Source organism: Triturus cristatus, chromosome 4_1 (assembly GCF_964204655.1).
Source record: "Triturus cristatus chromosome 4_1, aTriCri1.1, whole genome shotgun sequence".
NCBI lineage: Eukaryota > Metazoa > Chordata > Amphibia > Caudata > Salamandridae > Triturus > Triturus cristatus.
In genome coordinates this window covers 376,468,429-376,487,161 of record NC_140585.1, presented here as the reverse complement: position 1 = coordinate 376,487,161, position 18,733 = coordinate 376,468,429, and the positions used below count along the sequence as shown (strand labels likewise).

At 44.8% G+C, this 18,733-nt stretch overlaps 1 protein-coding gene across 2 annotated transcripts in view; it reads right to left on the bottom strand.

Moving 5' to 3' along the window:
* Positions 1 to 791: 791 nt before the first annotated feature.
* LOC146854973 (uncharacterized) overlaps positions 792 to 18,733 on the bottom strand; it is a 58,509-nt gene continuing 40,567 nt past the window's right edge. The window contains exons 2-3 of one of the 2 annotated variants that reach the window (XM_085652424.1): positions 10,754 to 11,829; positions 792 to 3,944 (exon numbers count right to left, since the gene is read on the bottom strand). In XM_085652424.1, the coding sequence (XP_085508550.1) occupies positions 3,705 to 3,944; positions 10,754 to 11,611 (1,098 nt within the window). In that variant the 5' untranslated portion in view covers positions 11,612 to 11,829 and the 3' untranslated portion in view covers positions 792 to 3,704. The remainder of the gene's footprint in view (positions 3,945 to 10,753; positions 11,830 to 18,733) is intronic. The other variant, XM_085652425.1, reaches the window with a different exon arrangement.

Here is an 18,733-nt window from a genome sequence, read left to right as displayed (position 1 = left end):
ACTTGAGTGAGTGCCAGAATGTGTAAACTTGTACCTACATTAGATTCTCCATGCTTCACCGCCGCTTATCCGTCATCAGTGTGTTCATATCTCTAAGTGTATCCCTAAGAGTGCACCTGTGTTTCACAATCATTTTATCTTTCTTCATTTAGTAAGCTTCACCAACAAACTAACTGAAAGGTGTTGTGGTTAAAGTTTACCTTTTTGGATGCTCACTGCGTTCCCACATCTTTAACTCCATCTGAGCGCTCATACTCATGAATGTAGCGCTGAGTTTGTGTCACAGCAAGCGGGGGTGTGCGTAAACCTGTGTCTACACTGTCTCTCTGTAATTTTGTCTCCACTGGACTGTTCATATTCCTCAGTGAAGCCCTAAGTGTGAATCTGAGCGATTTGGGGTGTATATTCAGTTGTGCCTGTCTCAGACGCTCACTACCTCACTGTACCTTTGCCTCCATTTGGGTGTTTATATACTTGAGAGTAGCCCTGACTGTGCACTTGAGGAAATGCCAGAGTGTGTACACTTGTGCTTGCGTTGGGCTCCCACTAGCTCACTGTCTCTTATCCTTCATCGGTGTTATTATATCCGTGAGTGTAGCCCTAAGAGTGCATCTGAGCGAGCGCCGGTGAACCTAAACTTGTACCTGTTACTGTCATTTCTTGTAGAAAGAAAAAGAACACCAACTCTCTGGGTTCCAAAGAAATGAGAGTTTCCAGTTTCTAAGTTGAAGTTTGACTTTATTATAGACAAAAGAAACTCCATCCACTATCCAGCAAGTACTAAGTCCAACTCCAACAGAACACCAAACATTTATTTTTAACATTCCAACTCAAAACCAGATATGGTGCTGTGTGGAATAAAATAATTGAAAGCTAACTCACAAACAAAAAGCTAACTCCAGATATCTCACACCTGTCTTGGAAACCCATTGACTCATTGTACTTTTACATACATCGAAGTGTTCATATCCCAGATTCTGATTCTTTGAGAATGGCGCTGTGCATATACTTGTGCCTGTGCTGAACGCCCACTCTCTCACAGTACCTTTGCCTCCTTTGGAGAATTGATATCTCTGAATTTATCCCCGAGCGAGTAGCTGAGAGAGTGGCTGTGTGTGCAGACCTGGACCGGAGTTCGACTAACTGTAAAATCAGTCACCAGTCATATTTGAATTAATAATCTTCACAAAATGGAGGGGATTTATGCTGCATAAAACCTGGCTTTTCCAGCCAATCACATTTGAGGCAGGGATAGACAAAAGTGCCAACGCATTAAAGCCCACTCTGCAACTTCTTTAAACGCTTATAACCCAACAACGACTAAAGGATTAACATGACACAAAAAAAAGCACGATTTCTGCATAAAGTTCCACTATTATGGCAAGTTTGGTGTCAACCTGCTCAGTTGTTGGAGCTGTAGATTACAGCAAAATTTCCTATTGGAGCTAAAATGGGATATCACTTGTTTTTCATAGTTCCTTAAAGTTTTTCCCTGTGGACAGATCTTCATGAATTTTGCAGTGTCATAACTTAACCAACTAAGAACAGATTGCCACGTTTTGTGCAATTTGTCCACTGCGTCAAATGTTATAGGCAAATCAAAAAATGCCCTTTCAACGTAAACACCGTTTGAACCATAACTACATAGTGACAACCATCACTGTGTAGATGTATCTATATATCTTTTTTTTTTGCAAAATAGAGGTAATCAATATTTGGCCACCATATTTTGTCAAGTTGTAATTTAGGACCTACCATCAGATCACCACACACCCACCACCTTACATCTACCATCATAACTCTACTCAACCACTATCATCCACCCAGTCACCATCACATGTACACATACAAACTAGTTATTATGTCAACACAGCCATCAATAAATGCTCAGACATGCATCATTAGACACACGCCATCAAACAGACACCCACACATCCATCAAATTGCCACAATTCCACTATCTGTGGTGGAACTGGCATACCCTTGGCCAGACAACACTAAGTTTAAAAACGGCTTTTCTATCTATACACCCCAGATCTGGAACAACTTCCCTGTATACATCAGAATTGCCACATCCCTGCTCCAATACCCCATCAATCATTTGATGGCTGTATCTTTGTGTTTTATCCTGTACATCTTTCTGCTAATTATTGGTCAGATTTGCACTAGTCAATACCACATACATACACGATCATATGCCTACACAGCCACCATAGTCTAACTCAACAACCATCATCATACTTGCCCTCTTACAAATGAATGCTACAGTGTAAGGAGGGGCAGGGCCTTGAAGTGGACAGGACCTCAGTACGAACGCTACTTAGGAGGCACTTTGCTCCTCACCAAGCCTCCTCCCCCCCGCACCCCACCCCTCTTCCAGAAAAATACAAACAAAGGGTCATTGAGGCTGTTGCTGATGTCCTGGAGTGTTTTCACACCTCTTAAATTGACAACCGCTGCTTACACCCTCCAAAAACGAGCTGAAAATCCACTGGTTACAGTGGCTTTCAGCTCTTTTTTCCTGCCACAATGTGAGTTTGGCTTCTTACCAGGTGACGGTGTGAAGGGAGTCCAAATCATATGACACACAGTGGCACCGTGAGAGTTGGCAGGTAAGCATCATTCATCCACACATCTTATGCCAACAAACCTACTATCATATGACCACATGCTCCCCATAATATAACAACACAATCACTGTTAAACAAGGTTAACTTTCTCAGATAAGGCAACAGAGGATGACACTTCAGGAGGTTGGTAAGAGGGCAGTTTTAGTTTGAAAAAAATTGTTAGCGAACAGTTTGTCTCCTAAAACAAATCCAGTAATACTTTTGTGCTGCAAATTAAGAAGATTAATAAGTCATCTTTTGACTAAAGTAATAGTCTCTTTTTCTTCTTAATCTTCTAATGGGGACCAACCCGCCCGGAGACCTCGGCAAAAAAAGGAAACCACAGGTAAGTCTTCTCTTCTTTATCGTTATTGTTATTTTAGAGTGTCTTAATTCTTTTTCTTTCTATCTTTAATCTATCTCTAGGAGTTTTCCTTATTTGCTTTCTCTATTTATCTGGAAAACATTCACTCTTTTCTGTCATTTCTTGAGATGGAGGGCCTGAAATAGATCTTTGGAGATGGTATACTTCATCACAAACGTGATGGATATCCCGTACAATGTATTATAAGTGCATTATATCCCATGGCACTTGTAACACAGCGACCGGGAGATCCGTCACCTTTGTGACAGAGTATCCCATCCACCAAGATCTAAATCAGGCCTTGATACTCACTACTTTCAGTTTTCACCCAGCTGTAAACTTCTGTCTCCAATACTCTTCTACGGGCAAACTTTAACAGGATAGCCTTTGTAATTGCTACTATAACTGCTATGCATTTTAATTCAACCATAATCAAGATTCTCATTAATTCCTAGAGACCCATCACTCATTTTCTTTGCTAGGCTTCTGCCTGATTTATGTATCCTAATATCAGGTCTTTTACCTCACTTTGTTTTTACAAAATAAAACTGGCTTAGGAACTCTAGAAAGAGAGAAAAAAAGAAAATAAAACTAACTAAAAAAAATACTCTTTGGTCGTGCCAAAATGGCTTTAAGGATTCAAATTTCCATGGTCTCCCCTTTATCACCCTCCACCCAGTGACTTTATCATGCACCTGGGTTAGCCACGCTCCTCCTGGAGAATGGCCGGACTACACAGTTTTCTGACAATGGTCTGCCTGTCGAACACCTTTGTCTTTCTTGGTTCTAGCCTGGTCAAGTACGCTGTGATACTCTGGGATGGTCCGCCTTCCCCCTCGCAGCAGTTTGGTCGGCATCTTCTCCTTTTCTCCATGCGCCGCTTTTGGCTTTCCTTTCAGTTCCTTGCCGGCTTCCAGCTCCTCCGCTTTCTGCTCCTGTCCGTCCTCGCTTTCGATATCTCCCTCTTCCTCCTGAAAAAGTAATAATCCTTTTTTTGTTTTTGTAGTTGGCTTTTGTCTGTCTTCTCTTTTGGTAACCATTTCCTTTTTTTTGTTTGACAGGGTCCACAGATGGTGCAAACTAACACAGGAGTTCCATTAGGTCCTCTATTTCTTCCCGGGGTCTACCTCCTGAAATACCCCATCCCTACGATTTTCCCCGATTGAGGAAAAGTGGATATCTAAAGATGAAATCCACATTTCCCTGTTGCCTTCCTTTACGATGTTGAACTTCACATTGTAAGGGTGCGAGGGACAGAAACTATTTAAGCTCCCTAGGATTGGTACCCTTATTTCTACTGAGCCATGTTGGAGGAGCATGGTTGGTAAATAGGATGAATTGTCTGCCTTCCAGATAGTATCTCAACTTTTCAATGGCCTAGTTAATAGCTAATCCTTCCTTTTCTATAACTGGGTAAGCCATCTCTCTGGGGAATAGTTTGCGGCTAATGAAGAAAATAGGTTTCCCTTCCCCATTATCAGTTACCTGAAACAGGACAGCTCCAATACCACAATCCGAAGCATCTGTCTGAAGTAAGAAGGGTTTAGAGAAGTCAGGAGAAAGTAGTATTGGTTTTGATGTGCTTATATATTTTAGATGTTTAGGGGGGATATTTAAATTATTTATTGGTGGCATTATTTTTAAGGAGGTCTGTTAAAGAAGCAGAGATTTGGGAATATTGGGGAATAAACCTTCAATAATAGCCTAAAAGACTAAAAAAGGCTCTCATACCACGTGTGTTCACAGGAAAGGTCATGTCAGGGATGGCCTTCACTTTTTTGGTTTATGGTTCAATTCATTCTCCTCCCAATAAATATCCTAGATACTTTATTTGGCTATATGCAAATTTAGATTTCTTGGCATTAATATGAAGCCCTGCATTTTGTAGTTTGGTGATCAGTGCCCTCAGATGTTTCAAACGGGTTCCCAATCTTTGCTATATATTACTATATTGTCTAAATAAGCCGAGGCATATGGGTGATGAGAATCTTTAGGAGGAGATTCATTGACCTCTGAAAGGTAGCTGGAGCACCATGTAAATCAAATGGGAGAACCGGAAATTGGAAAAGACCACAAGGAGTGGATAAGGCTGCATTTTCTTTGTTTTCGGACCTCAGAGGAACCTGCCAACACCCTTTTGGAAGGTCTATGGTAGATATATATCGAGCTTCCCCTAGTTGTTCAATTAACTCGTCTGTTCAGGGTTAAGTATGTATGTATGTATGTATGTATGTATCGCGTATTTGTATAGCGCATACTGTCACCCGAAGGGTATCCTGGCGCTTAGACATTTTACCAATACACGCAAAACACAGTAACAGAAGAATTTAATCTGACCTAGGGAAAAGATATGTTTTTAGTCCCTTCCTAAAGGAGGAAAATTCCCCCAAACTTCTCAGCGACAAGGGTAAAGAATTCCAATTTTTGGCTGCCACAAAGCTAAAAGACCGCCCGCCCATCCGGGCCCTCAAAACCTTCGGAATTACCACTAGATATGCTGATGATGATCGAAGGGAGCGTGTGGGCACATACCACGCAAACATTTCCTGTAACGAAGCAGGCCCGTGAAGCCCTTTAAACACTAAACAAAGTGCTTTAAAAACAATCCGCTGTGAAATAGGCAGCCAGTGGAGATCCACCAGCGCCATAGAAGAGGAGTCAAAACGGCGCCGAGAAAGAGACAGTTTGGCAGCCATATTCTGCACACGCTGCAGCTTAACCACCAAATTGGCCGGTGCTCCTAGAAGTAATGCATTGCAGTAATCCAACCTGCTCAGTATGGTCCCACGCACCACTTCTACCCGAGCATAGGCCGGTAGCAGCGGAAGAATTTTCCATAGCATACGAAGCAGCGCCATGCAGGTGGACACAGTTTTGTTTACAAATAAATCTAGTTGAAGGTTAGGCCCGAACATCACGCCCAGGTTCCTGGAGGAACCTGCTGCCAGAGGTGCATCCTGGAAGGAAGTGGGCCAAAAATCAGGAGGCAGTGACCGAGGGACACGATCCATCGAGCAGTGCAATACCTCTGTTTTAGAGCTATTAAACTGCAAAGAGTTATGCCTCAGCCAGTCCGCGGTTGATGCCATGCATTGATGAAGTCTCCAAAGGCACCGCATCCTTGCCCTCGATGGAAAAGATGAGCTGCGTATCATCGGCATAATTAATAACCACAATGCCAAATGATTTAATCAAACTCACCAAGGGGCGAAGATAGAGATTAAACAAGATAGGGCTGATGGCAGACCCTTGCGGGACGCCATGCCTAACCACCTTAGTGTCAGACTGAAATGGTGGCAAGGCCACTACCTGACGCCTGTCTCCCAGGTAGGAGACCAGCCAATCACGGGCCAAACCCCTCACCCCGGCATCCTCAAGTCTTCTGACCAGGATGTCGTGGTTGACCGTATCAAACGCGGCCGACATGTCGAGCAGCACTAAAAAGGCTGCTCGTCCAGTGTCGACTCGCGATCGAAGATCGTCTAAAACGGTCACCAGGGCAGACTCCGTGCCATGGGCTGGTCTAAAGCCAAATTGAGTCGCGTCCAAACAAGAACTGGTCTCCAAAAAACTGGACAGATGTTTAGTGACCAGTTTCTCCAGAATCTTAATGGGAAAAGGGAGCAGCGATATAGGTCTATAATTCGCTGGGCAGGTGGGATCCAGAATCTCCTTCTTCAATAAGGGGGAGACCACTGCCAGTTTCCAGCACTCCGGAACTCGTGCCATAGAGAGAGACTGGCAACAGATGGAAAACAGCGGAGGAAAAAGCTCCGCCTGGAACACTTTCCAGTATTTATGAGGCAGTGGGTCCCGAGGGGAACCAGAAGATACGCTATTGGCCAGCGAACAAAACTCCTCAAAGGACGGAAGAGGAAAGCTGTCCAGCTGTGTCTGTCTGCCGTCTGCCTCTTTCATCTCTATGTCGGTCACTGATATAGGGCCACGCACAGGCTGAGTAGCAAGCATAGTCGATGGATCAAGCTTACTTAAGATCAAGGCGATCTTATCTTCAAAAGCCTGTGCCAAAGAATTACAAAGAGCCTGGGAGGCAGGGATGTCATTAGCAGCGCTGGCAGGTCGAGAGAGGTCCCTAACGATCTTAAATAGGGTCTACGTCTTATTTGCTGCAGTTAGAAGCGATTCCTCAAGATATCTTGCTTTAGCCCCCTTAAAATGCGTCTTATAATCCAGTAAGGCCTGTTTAAAAAGGGTTTTCTTAGATTCCAGATATTGTTTTCTCCAGGTTCGCTCTGCTCGTCTACAGCGAAGCTTCAGTTGCGACAGCTCAGCTGTAAACCAAGGCATAGCGATCCTGGATCTATCCCTGGTTTTCCGCAGGGGGGCCACCACCTCCAGGGAGTTAAGAATTTTCCGGCAGAGACACTCATAACTTATATCCACACTGTCTCCCAAAGGGAAGTCCTCTCCCAACAAGGACGGCAGACAAGATTGTTTTAGTAGCCTCGACCACTGCCTGCCCGTCTTGGTCCTAGTTCCAGTACTTCCACTTCCAGGTGTTGCCGTAGGGAGTGCGATAGAAAAATGAACTAGGGCATGGTCCGTCCAACACTGAGGAAGGATATTCTGAACCACTACCTGTTTGGCATCTGCAAAAATCAGGTCAAGGATATGGCCCTTAGTGTGAGTCTGTGAGTGCACCAGCTGCTGCAGATGAATATTACTGCAAGCCTGAACCAGTTCCGAGAAGACAGACCCTGTGGATCCATCTGACCGTAGATTAAAATCTCCCAGAATCAAAGTCCTTGCATGGGTATTGGAAAACTCGTAGATGGTATCAATTAACTTAGGTACAGCTGACAAAGTGCTGGCAGGGGGCTGATAACACAGCAACCCAGAGTAGAGAGTGCCTCCCTGTCCTATCAGGGAAAAGGCCAAACTCTCACAGCCCGAGATACTCTTAGTCTCAAGCAGTGAGACATCAAGCGTTTCCCTGTAGATGAGACCCACCCCGCCTCCTCTAGCTCCCTCCCGCGGGATATGTCTGATCTTGTAACCAGGGGGGCAAGCCAACCCCAAATCCACCGCACAGTCCACCCTAGTCCACGTTTCTGTCATGAACAGGACATCTAGCTCACAAGATTCTATGAGCAGTGCAATTTCCAAGTGGTGTTTGCTAAGAGATCTCACATTCAGCAAACCACACGACAGGGACTGCCTACACCTAGCGGTGGCATGAGGCTGGTAGCGCATAGCCATACCTGGATCGAGTTTTAGCAGCATGTCTCTGGTGTAACTTAACCGGATAGCAGACGATGAAACCGGGTCCCCGGCTCCTGGCACGTCCTGTGCGCGAACGGGCGCAAACGGGCTTACCTCTGGCGCACCTCCGACGCGCCGTCGCGCTCGCTGCGCGCCAACGCTGCGCGCTGGTACACACATCCCTTATATACTGTGGAGATAAACCACGCGGGAGTCCTGCGAGGAAAAACCTCTAGACCCACCAAAGATGGTGCCTGAAGGCGGCCCGATCCAAGGAGCCTCACTCAAGATGGCGGCCGGAATGCCGCGATCGCGTCCTAAATAGACCCCCGAAGTGTGGAATTCTAACTAGATCCCGCAAAGTGCAGGTGAGATTTTCAAATTTTACAGTGCAAGTTAGAGCTAACTGGGTCCCCCAAGTAGTAAGCAACAAGAGCGCCAGACGCCAGAAGTAGCAGCGCATGTAGCAATTAGTTAAAAAAAGCAGAATAAAACGTTCATAAATAGAGCTGCAGATACGCGTTAGCGCTATGGTGTAGAGTCTACCTGAAGGCTGTAAGAGGCGCCTTAAATGCACTGTCCAGTGCGCGGGAGTCCTGCGAGGAAAAACCTCTAGACCCACCAAAGATGGTGCCTGAAGGCGGCCCGATCCAAGGAGCCTCACTCAAGATGGCGGCCCTAATGCCGCGTATACTTCGATACACCATTTATGACTCGAAAAGCAATACACAAAGGCATAGTTCTATCTGGTTTAGGAACTAATCCTATAGAAGAACACCAATCACTTGTTGTAGGTTCAATAACTCCCAGTTGTAAAATGTTTTCAATCTCTTTCCTTATGGATTTCTTTTGGCTTAAGAATTCTATAGGGAGGTTGGTTTACTACAGTCCCTTCCTTGCTATGCATACCATGGACAGTGAAATGAATTTTCCTGGGCAGGTCAGAAAATGTGAGAAAAAGAAGATAAAAACTGAAAGAGTTCACCATTTTGTTGGGTTGTAATGCTATCACTTACAGAAACCTGGTCTAGTGTGTTCTCTGTAATTGGTAAATAAGGAGTGGCCTGTACGGAGACTGGGGTGGGCCCAAGCCATTTTTATAGTAGGTTTAGATGATAGATTTGTTTACTATCCCCTGTTAAATTTTATACGTAACTCGCCCAATTTTTTCTATAACCTTGTAAGGTCCCGGACATTCAGCCCTCGTCTTATTATCTGAGCTGGGTAGTAATACCGTCAACTCCCTCCATTTTTTACCTTTATTATAGAATTGTCACCATTTCTGTTGTACTTTCTCAAGATTCAAGTGAGCCAGTTCCTTGAGCTTTCCCAATTCTCCCAAGCCTCTTTGGTTATATCCAATAAAGTATGTGGTTTATCTCCAAAAAGCAGCTCGAACGGGGGAACAACCCTGGCTACTTTGGACTCTGATTACAAACAGTGCTAGGGGAAGTAACTGATCCCAATTTCTTCCTTCCCCAGTTAACATTTTTTTAGTGTGAGTTTTAAGGTTCCATGGTATCGTTTCACCAACCCATCACTTTGAGGGTGGTATACATAGGTTCTAAAATGACGAATATTCAATTGTTTATGAATTTGCTTTATCAAACGGGATACAAAAGGAGTGCCCTGGTCCGTTAAGATTTCTTTTGGAAAACTCCTTCTTGAAAAGATATCGATCAATATCTGGGCTATAGTGGTAGTATTGCTCCCCCGGACCTGCCTCGTGATACCTGGTGGCATAATATACTACCACTACATACTTCTGTCCCTTTCAAGATGGGGGTAAGGGTCCAAACAGATCTATGACCACTTTTTCAGAGGGTCTTCCAAAGATTGGCATTGGTTGTCATGGAGCTTTTGGGGATTAATATGGATTCTTTTATTGACATTTCTCACATCCCTGACAGAATTTCTTTTATTTGGGCTACAATCATGGGCCAATACATATGGGTTAATATGGCCAGTGTAGTCTTCTCGATTCCAAAGTACCCTGCCATTATGTGAGAGTAGGGCATGAAATAAAATGTGTTCATGAAAACAATTTAGGACTAGAAGTTGGGGGTATCGTTTTCTTTCCCTATCCTATACAACAGTCCATTTTTTATTGGAAGGATGGGTACCCCTTCATGAGTTTCCCTCCTTTCTGTTTAGCCCTCTGCTAAGCGTTATGTAAGGTGAGATTGTTTATCTTGGCAGCTCGGAAGTTACGATCCAAGGTCCATGGTTCTTCTACCATTAATGTATCTCAGGATTTATTTTCTTGTAGGGTTTGCCTTAATAGGGTGAGGAACTGGGGGTTATCGGTACCCAGTTTTAAACCTTCTAGTAAGATACCGAGGCCTCCCACCCCTATTTGAGTGGTCTGTCCTTCCACCATTTTTACTTCCACTTTATCTACTGGATATCGTTTTAGGTTCCCATGTACACATCTAATGCAAACCTGTCTATTTGGAATAATCTATTGGGGTAAGGCGAAGTCATCTTTAATTACTGACTGTCTACACCTGGGGTTTAATAAAGCAGTCACCCATTTCTGATTTATTCGGATACTCACATAATAGCTGGGTCCCATCTCTTGTGTGAAGTAAATGGAATAGGGGGCATAATTAACCTTTATAGGTTCCTCTTCATGTTTTCTATTTCGACATACTCGGGCTAGATGTCCCCATTCTCTGCACTCGTAGCATTGTACTTGCTCTCTTTTTGGCGGTCGTACTTTAGGGGGAACGACTGGCTTTTTCACTATGCTCTTAAGATTCCTCCCAGAAGGCATAGGTGGTAATGACCTCATTCCTTTTTTCGTTTCGATGAAACCAGTTTGATACTGTGCTCTAGCATAGGCAGTGGCCATTTCTACCGCTTTGTTGAGAGTCAACCCTGGATGTTGACGTAACCACCGCTGGGTGGATACTGGTAGAGCCTCTAAATATTGTTCAAGATAAATCTTTGTCATTATATCTTCTTTAGTAGCCTCCCAAGGCCTAAGCCACCGATTGGCTGCATCCTTTATTTTGAAGAACAGTGTTCTAGGGGTGTCTCCAGGTTGTCCTCTCTCTTTTCTGAATTGGATTCGATAGGCTTCCTCATCAACTGGATAGCTGGGACACCTCTCCACGGGCTGTGAACTCGCTCGGGTAGCCCTTTCAAAGTTAAGAGGAAGAGCCCCAGGATCGTCTCCCACTTGAAATTTCTGCTCGTATATAGCCGGTCCTGCTGGTGCTAGCCATTTACTTTGCACCTGGAAGGTAGTGAGTTGTAACTGGCTCTCTGAGACCTTCTGGAGTTGTTCAGCTTGAGCCTTCAGGGTGTCTCGAAAAGCCTTACGTTCCGATTCAGCTATAGTCATATACATTTCTACGGCCCGTTCTAGTTGACTCTGTCCTTTTACTAGTTGTTGAAGCATATTCTCCATCTTACATCAGATGGTAATATCCTACTTCTGACACCACGTGTTAGCCTTCTTTGGTAAGGTAATAGAGAACAACTCCTCAGGAGGGCAGTTTTATTTTGAAAAAAATCCAGTAATACTTTCTTGTTGTTAGTTCAGAAGATGAATAAATTATCTTTTGATTGAAGTAACAGTCTCTTTTTCTTAAATTTTTCATAGGGACCAGCCTCTTCCGGAGCACTCTGCAAAAGAAGGAAACCACAGGTAAGTTTTGCCTTCTTTATCGTTTGTTATTTTAGAGTTTCTTAATTCTTTTTCTTTCTATCCTTTATCTCTAGGAGTCTTCCTTTCTTTATCTGGATAACACTCATTCTTTTCTGTCATTCCTTGAGATTGGGACGCACTATTTTAAGTTTTCACCCGACTGTAAACTACTCTGTCTCCAGTACTCTCCTTTGGGCAGAATTTAAACAGGGTATATTTCACAATTGCTACTATAACTGCTATGCAATTTAATTTAACCAAAATCAAGATTCACAGTAATTCCTAGAGACTTATCACTTCATTTTTGGATAGGCTTCTGTCTGATTTATGTATCCTAATAGCAAATCTTTACCTCACTTTCTTCTTACAAAATAAAACTGGCTTAGGAACTCAAAAAAAGAGAACAAATCCCGAAACCAATACCAACTAAAATAAATATGCTTTGGTTGTGCCAAAATTGCTTACAGGACTTAAATTTCCGTGGTCTTCCCTTTACCGCCATCCACCTGGTAACTTAATTATGCAAATGGGTTAACCACGCTCCTCCTGGAGCGTGGCCGACTGCACACTGCTCCGGCGGTGGTTGGCCTGTCACACACCTTTGTCTTGCTTGGTTCTCACCGCGATCCTCTGGGACTGTCCGCATTCCTCCTCGCAGCAGCTCAGTGGGCGTCTTCTTCATGGGCCGCTTTCGGTGTTCCTTTCCTTTTCTCACCGGTTTTTCCTCCTCCTTCTGCTAATGTCTGTCCTTGCTTTCGATGTCCCCCTCTTCCTCCTGACAAAGTAATAGTCCTTTGTCTGTTTAGGTCTCGCCTGACCCAGCGCATGCGCTGGTCTGGCGAGACTTATTGAGAGGACTCCAAAAAGTGCTACCAGGCCAGCCTAGAGCTACAGTGCATGTGCGCGGGCGCGCGCGCTGCGCTTTACTGCGATTACTTTCACAACACCTTTCTTTAGACGAGCCGGGTCTAAAGAAAGGGGCGGGGCCGACATTATGCAATAGATCTTGCATTTGAGAGAGTTTATGAGCTATTGGCATTGTAAATGACAATGCCTTTTATTTATGTTTTAAAAACCAACACATAAATAAACGGCATTGTCATTTACTAATATCCAATGCCAATAGCTCAAACTCTCGCAAATGCAAGACATATTGCATGGTAAATGCTTGTATTTTACAGGGTCCACGGATGGTGCAGACCAACACAGGAGTTCTGGTAGGTCCTCCATTTCTTTTCCAGAGTCTACCTCCTGACAAACACCCACTTACTAACCATCATATGCTCATAGCCACCATCAAATGACCATATGTCTATTATCAGATGCTCATATACTCACCGCCATACACCCACATAGACAGCATCACAGACCAATCATGCATCAACACACTCACCATCAAGCACCAACAAACTCACCATCATATGCACACCTGTCACAATCCCTATACAACCATCATGCAGCAACACACCCACCTTCAACCACCAGCACCCCTACCATCATATGCAAACACATCCAACACTTGCCCATACAACCATTCTCAGATGTTCACACGCCCACAATCATATACCTACACAGCCAACACCACACAGGTACATTGCTGCCATCTTCCAACCACAGACCATACACTTGCATAGCCACCATCATACACCCAGGAAGCCACCATATCCACATATAACACACCCAATATCATTAGTCAATACATCCAAAATCATATGCTCTTACAGCACATATAAAAACAGCCACTATTGTATGCTTACACAATTCGTTTCAGCCACACAGCCACCATCAGATGACTACAAACCCAAGATCATACACCAACATTCACCATTGCACAGTCATACACCTACTACTAGTTGACACTCACTTATCATCATATACTAACACAACCCTCTCATACACAAACACACTCACCAGTCATCATTATAAGCTAACACCCCTGTCATCGTAGGGCACACACCCATCACATACTACCACACACCCAAAACCCTACATTCACTTAAGACACAGTTATGTGCCAAAATACAGACAATCAAACTGGCATGTATGCACCATCATACATCAACACAACCTACTAATTAGTAAGCAAACATCTTGACAGAGCACCTTTGGAGGAACAAGCACAATCTCTTCACAACAGCCACAACCCTATCTAGAGAGGAGGTGGCTTTCGATTCCTGCCCAGAGGGGCTGTGAAAGGACAAAGACACCTCATACTGTACTGCCAAAGCTAAACGGTTCCATAAACCTTAGCCAGCAAAAGTGGTGCTCCTTTGTGCCTCCTGCATTAGGACTATTTATCCTTCCTCTCTTCCATGTAGTCCAGCCAACACCATGACTCCAGCCAGGTGGTAATCTCTGTTGCAGCAGTCTGCTGCAGGTGGCTGCAGTCATTTGCTGGGGATAGTACCTTTCCTCGTTTGACCACGTAGATCTATCTCTCTGGCCAATTTTCCACATAGTATAGATCTTGAGACAGCTTCAAGCAGAAGCACTGAAGAAACAATTCACTCCCTGAAACAAGTCTGCATCCTCCACACCTAGTTCATCAGAGAGGCCAAGACTGCCTAGTGAAAACATATCATCATGTATGCCGGCAACAAATGCAGGGTGCTCTTTGTGAGTATCATGCAGAGCATGACATCATAACAGTCCCCACTCCGAGAAAGGTTGTCATGTTCCCCCACTCCAAGAAGTGTGCAATCATTAACAATTAACTACACAGGGCAGGCAAGACTTCTCAGCAAAGTGGTATCACGCAACCTCCAAAGCACAATTGGCTGCTACACTTAAAATGACCTATGTTTCGTGCTCTGTGCACAGAAAACCTGGAGAGTCTACTATTGTCCTCCTTAAAGACCACTTTTTTTTTCATAACAATTTTTATTGGAGATTTTGCCGGACAATGGCCTGGAGGACCAACTACAAGTACAGTAAATAGCCGGATACATGGCACAGCTTTATCCCTATTTGCAATACCAATGAGTAATAGAAACAATAAGCCAAAGATACAATAATGAATATAAACATATGCTTCTGATGTCCCTTCCCCCCTCACCCCCCCGGTCTGCCCAACCCACCGCCCACAGCCCAACACATGTATACATTAAGGAACAAGAGTGTCTGCATGAGTGTCCTTTCCAAATTGTTTAACTCCAGTATTCAATTGCACGTCTGCGTTGTGCACAGGCTCTAGAATCGAGCCCTGGTAATCAGCTCATCGCTGTCAAATTTTGGGATGTTTTTGCAGGCACCCCCTCGCCTCAAACATAGCAAATTCGTGTCCCATACAAAAGTCCATGCCTTTCTTCCAGACGCCCAGCAAAGATGGAGCTGCATATTTCCACTGGCAGGCAATGTCCTGTTTAGCATGGGTAAGGCCAAGTAATAGCAAGTGCCGTTTATATCGATTACCCCCAATCCGCTCAGTGCTGTGTAACAGGAGTCATTTCGGGGTCTGAGGTAAGTCCCTAGCAAGTACCTTGGCCAGGCACTCCACCACTCCCCTCCAAATCTGGGCCAGGGCTCTACATTCCCAAACTGAATGAAGGAAGGTGCCGTACTCCGATTCGCAGCGCAGGTATCGGGGGGGATTTATAAGACTCATACGCCACAGCCGGTGTCTAGTAAATTAGGCGCAATGGAGATATTTAAACTGAATTAAACGCAGGCATGAAGATATCACTGCCCCCCGAGGGGACCCCAAAGCCTCCACCCAATCATCATCGTCTAGGTCACCTATCTCTCTCTACCACACCACACGGAGGTCTTCTAAGGTAGTGGTGGTGTTAGTGACCAGGGAATGGTAAATCTTTGATATTTTATGATTGCCCAAGCTGCTCATAAGGAGTTACCCCTCCAGTGGATTGAAATCAGTTAGAGCTGAGAGTACATGTGTAAAGGGGTCAACACATGGCGTAGCTGTAGATATTTGTAGAATTGGATGCGGGGCATAGAAAATTCAGAGTGAAGTTCCTGAAGCAATTTACGAACAAGGCGCCGCATCACATCCCCCAAGGTGGATATGCCAATCCGTTCCCAACCCTGAAAGCCTTGTAGCCTCACCAACTGGGGAGGGAGCATATCCCCCACAGGGGAGTCTCCCGCGTAAGGCCTCCATGCCAGGACCACCACCCTCTTAGTCGGGGGAAGGGAATCCACATCTTCTCTTCTATAAAGGTATCTGATCATAGATGGTTCGCCTGTCGCCCATCTATCCACCGCGTATGTTGGGTCGTCTCTGGGACAACCCATTAATTAACTGTAGATGTGCAGCCTCATGGTAAGATTGGATATCAACGGCCGCGATGCCCCCGCAATAAGTGAATTGGGAGCAGGTACATAAGGCTACCAGAGAGGCAACTCTTCCCCATAAGAAATGACCCAGACCTGCACTGATCTGTCGAAACCAGGTAAGAGGAACTGGAAAGAGGTGGATCTGCAATTGGTTCAAAAGACGGGCTGCAGGCAAATCATTTTAAAAATGGCAGAGCCTCTTAGGGATAAGGTTAAATTAGACCAATTTTTAACCTCCGTCTTTTTTCACTGGGGCCGAAGGCCGCTAGAACTGTGATGAAGAAGAGGACATTGTCGACATAAATTGCAATGCAGTTCGAAACTTCCTGGGACCATTCAAACCCCCGGACCTGGGAGTCTATTCTCACCCACACCACCAATGACTCCATGGCCAGGGTAAATAAAAGTGGGGACGGGGACATCCCTGCCTGGAGCCACGACAAATGGGGTATGAGGCAGAGGCTGTGCCGGCCACAGGAAACGAGGCAGTCAGGTCAGAATGGAGTAGTCGGACATAGGAGAGGAATCTAAGACCCATATGGAGCCGCTGGAGAAGCGCAAACAAGTAAGTTTAGCAGACAGAGTCAAAAGCCTTATTGATGTCCGCTAGTAGTAAGGCCGTAGGGCGCTCGAGTCAGCCCACCAGAGCTATTGCGTTGTGGGTGCAACAGATATTATGAAGAGTAGGGTGGTGGGGCATAAAGCTTGCCTGGTCCGGGTGGACCTGGTCTGACATATAGAGCATGAGCCTGCTGGCCAGGGCTTTGGCCTAGAGCTTGGCCTCGATATTCAAGAGAGATAGGACGATATGAGGAGTGGGCCTTCGGGGGGGGACGACCGGCGTGGGGAATACAACTATCTCTGCATGACACCAGTCTGTGGAAACATGCTTAAATACCACTTCTTATGAAGGTAATTCCTTTGTTCTAGAAAGTGGCTTCCTAGAGGCGCTCAAAACCAGACAGTACTCAATTTCGATGACCACATCAACTACTACCCAAAGCGATACCTTCAATTGCTGGGGGTTATCATTCAAGATTGTCACAAACCAGCTACATGACAAGATAAATTTCAACGTCCTCTTGAAAAACTGCCAGTCTGACTTCACATCTCATCTCTACACAGAGACAGCTACAATTCAAGTGGTTCAGATTGCAAACTTGCGCCTTTCCGTCCTGCTTGACTTCTGTGAAGGCTTCAATACCGTCGACTATAAAGCTCTGCTCCGCACTCTGGGAAAAACTGAAGTTTTTCAAGGGGTTTCCCTATCTTTGTTCGAGTCGGTTCTAAAGAAGAGCTTAGGTAGTCCAGATAAGCTTTTCCTGGTCTGCAGCACTCCCCAAGTCTCCGTTGTCTCAGGGGTCAACTTTAAATTGTACATGGAACTGCTGTGAGTCCTAGTGGCTGCCAAGGATATTAGCATCTAATAGTTTGATCACACCCTGCACTACCTGAAGGCCTGGTCTAACCATGACATCACAAAACTCAACAAATAACTTGCCACCATTCAAGTCTATCACATTTTAATGGCTAAATGGGAATAGCTGACATATGATAACCTAGCTGTTAGACATAGCATCCTTGGAGTGGTTTTACCCTAACTTTTTCTTATTGAACTCTTCTGCCTGCAGACTTCGTTTTTGCTGGCTTTAGGACTCTGCACACTTTACCACTTCTAACCAGTGCTAAAGTACTTGCGCGCTCTCCTTATACCCAATTAGTATATTTAATTTACTCTTAAGTCCCTAGTAATGAGGCACTACCGGTGCCCAGGGCCTGTAAATTAAATGCTACTAGTGGGCCTGCAGCACGGATTGTGCAGCTCACTTAAGTAGCCCTTAAACATGTCTCAGGTCTGCCATTGAACCCTGTATGTGCATTTTTTAAACTGCCAAGTCGACCTGGCAAAATAAACCTTGCGCCAGTACCAAACCTTCCTTTTTAATACACATAAGCCACCCCTAGGGAAGGCCCAAGACGGTCCAGAGGGCAAGCTGGAGCATATTTAAAAAGTAGGATATGTATTTTTAGGTTGTATGTGTCCTGGCAGTGAAAAACTCTTAAATTCGTTTTTCATTATTGCAAGCCCTGCCTCTCTTATAGGATAACATTAGGGTTACCTTATTACATTTAATAAGTCATAATTTCCAAATGGGAGCAGGTAACCAGTTCATGTTTTGTGTCTTTGGAATTGTAATGAAAAATGGTCTTATGGTGAAGTCGGATTATAAATTACAATTTTTTAAAAAATGCCACATTTAGAAGTTGACATTTTCTGGCCTTAGCCATTTAGCGCCTGCAGCCTGTCTCTGGGTCACATGACTGGGTGTAGTTGGCAGTTGGGCTTTGTGTATAGACAGCCAAACACAACAGAGAGCTTAGGTGTGCCTGGATGGGCTCTCACTGGTAGGATGGGAGGGTAGAGCTGGGCACAGCCCTACTTACACTTAAATATGGCTGCGCCCTGCCTCCACACAGAGGGCTGCATACCCCCTATAGTTAGTCTGGAGCCAGGACAGAGAAGACAGGATGCCTGTGGACCTCAAACAGAAACCTCTAGAAGCATCTCCCACCTTCCAGATAAAGGGT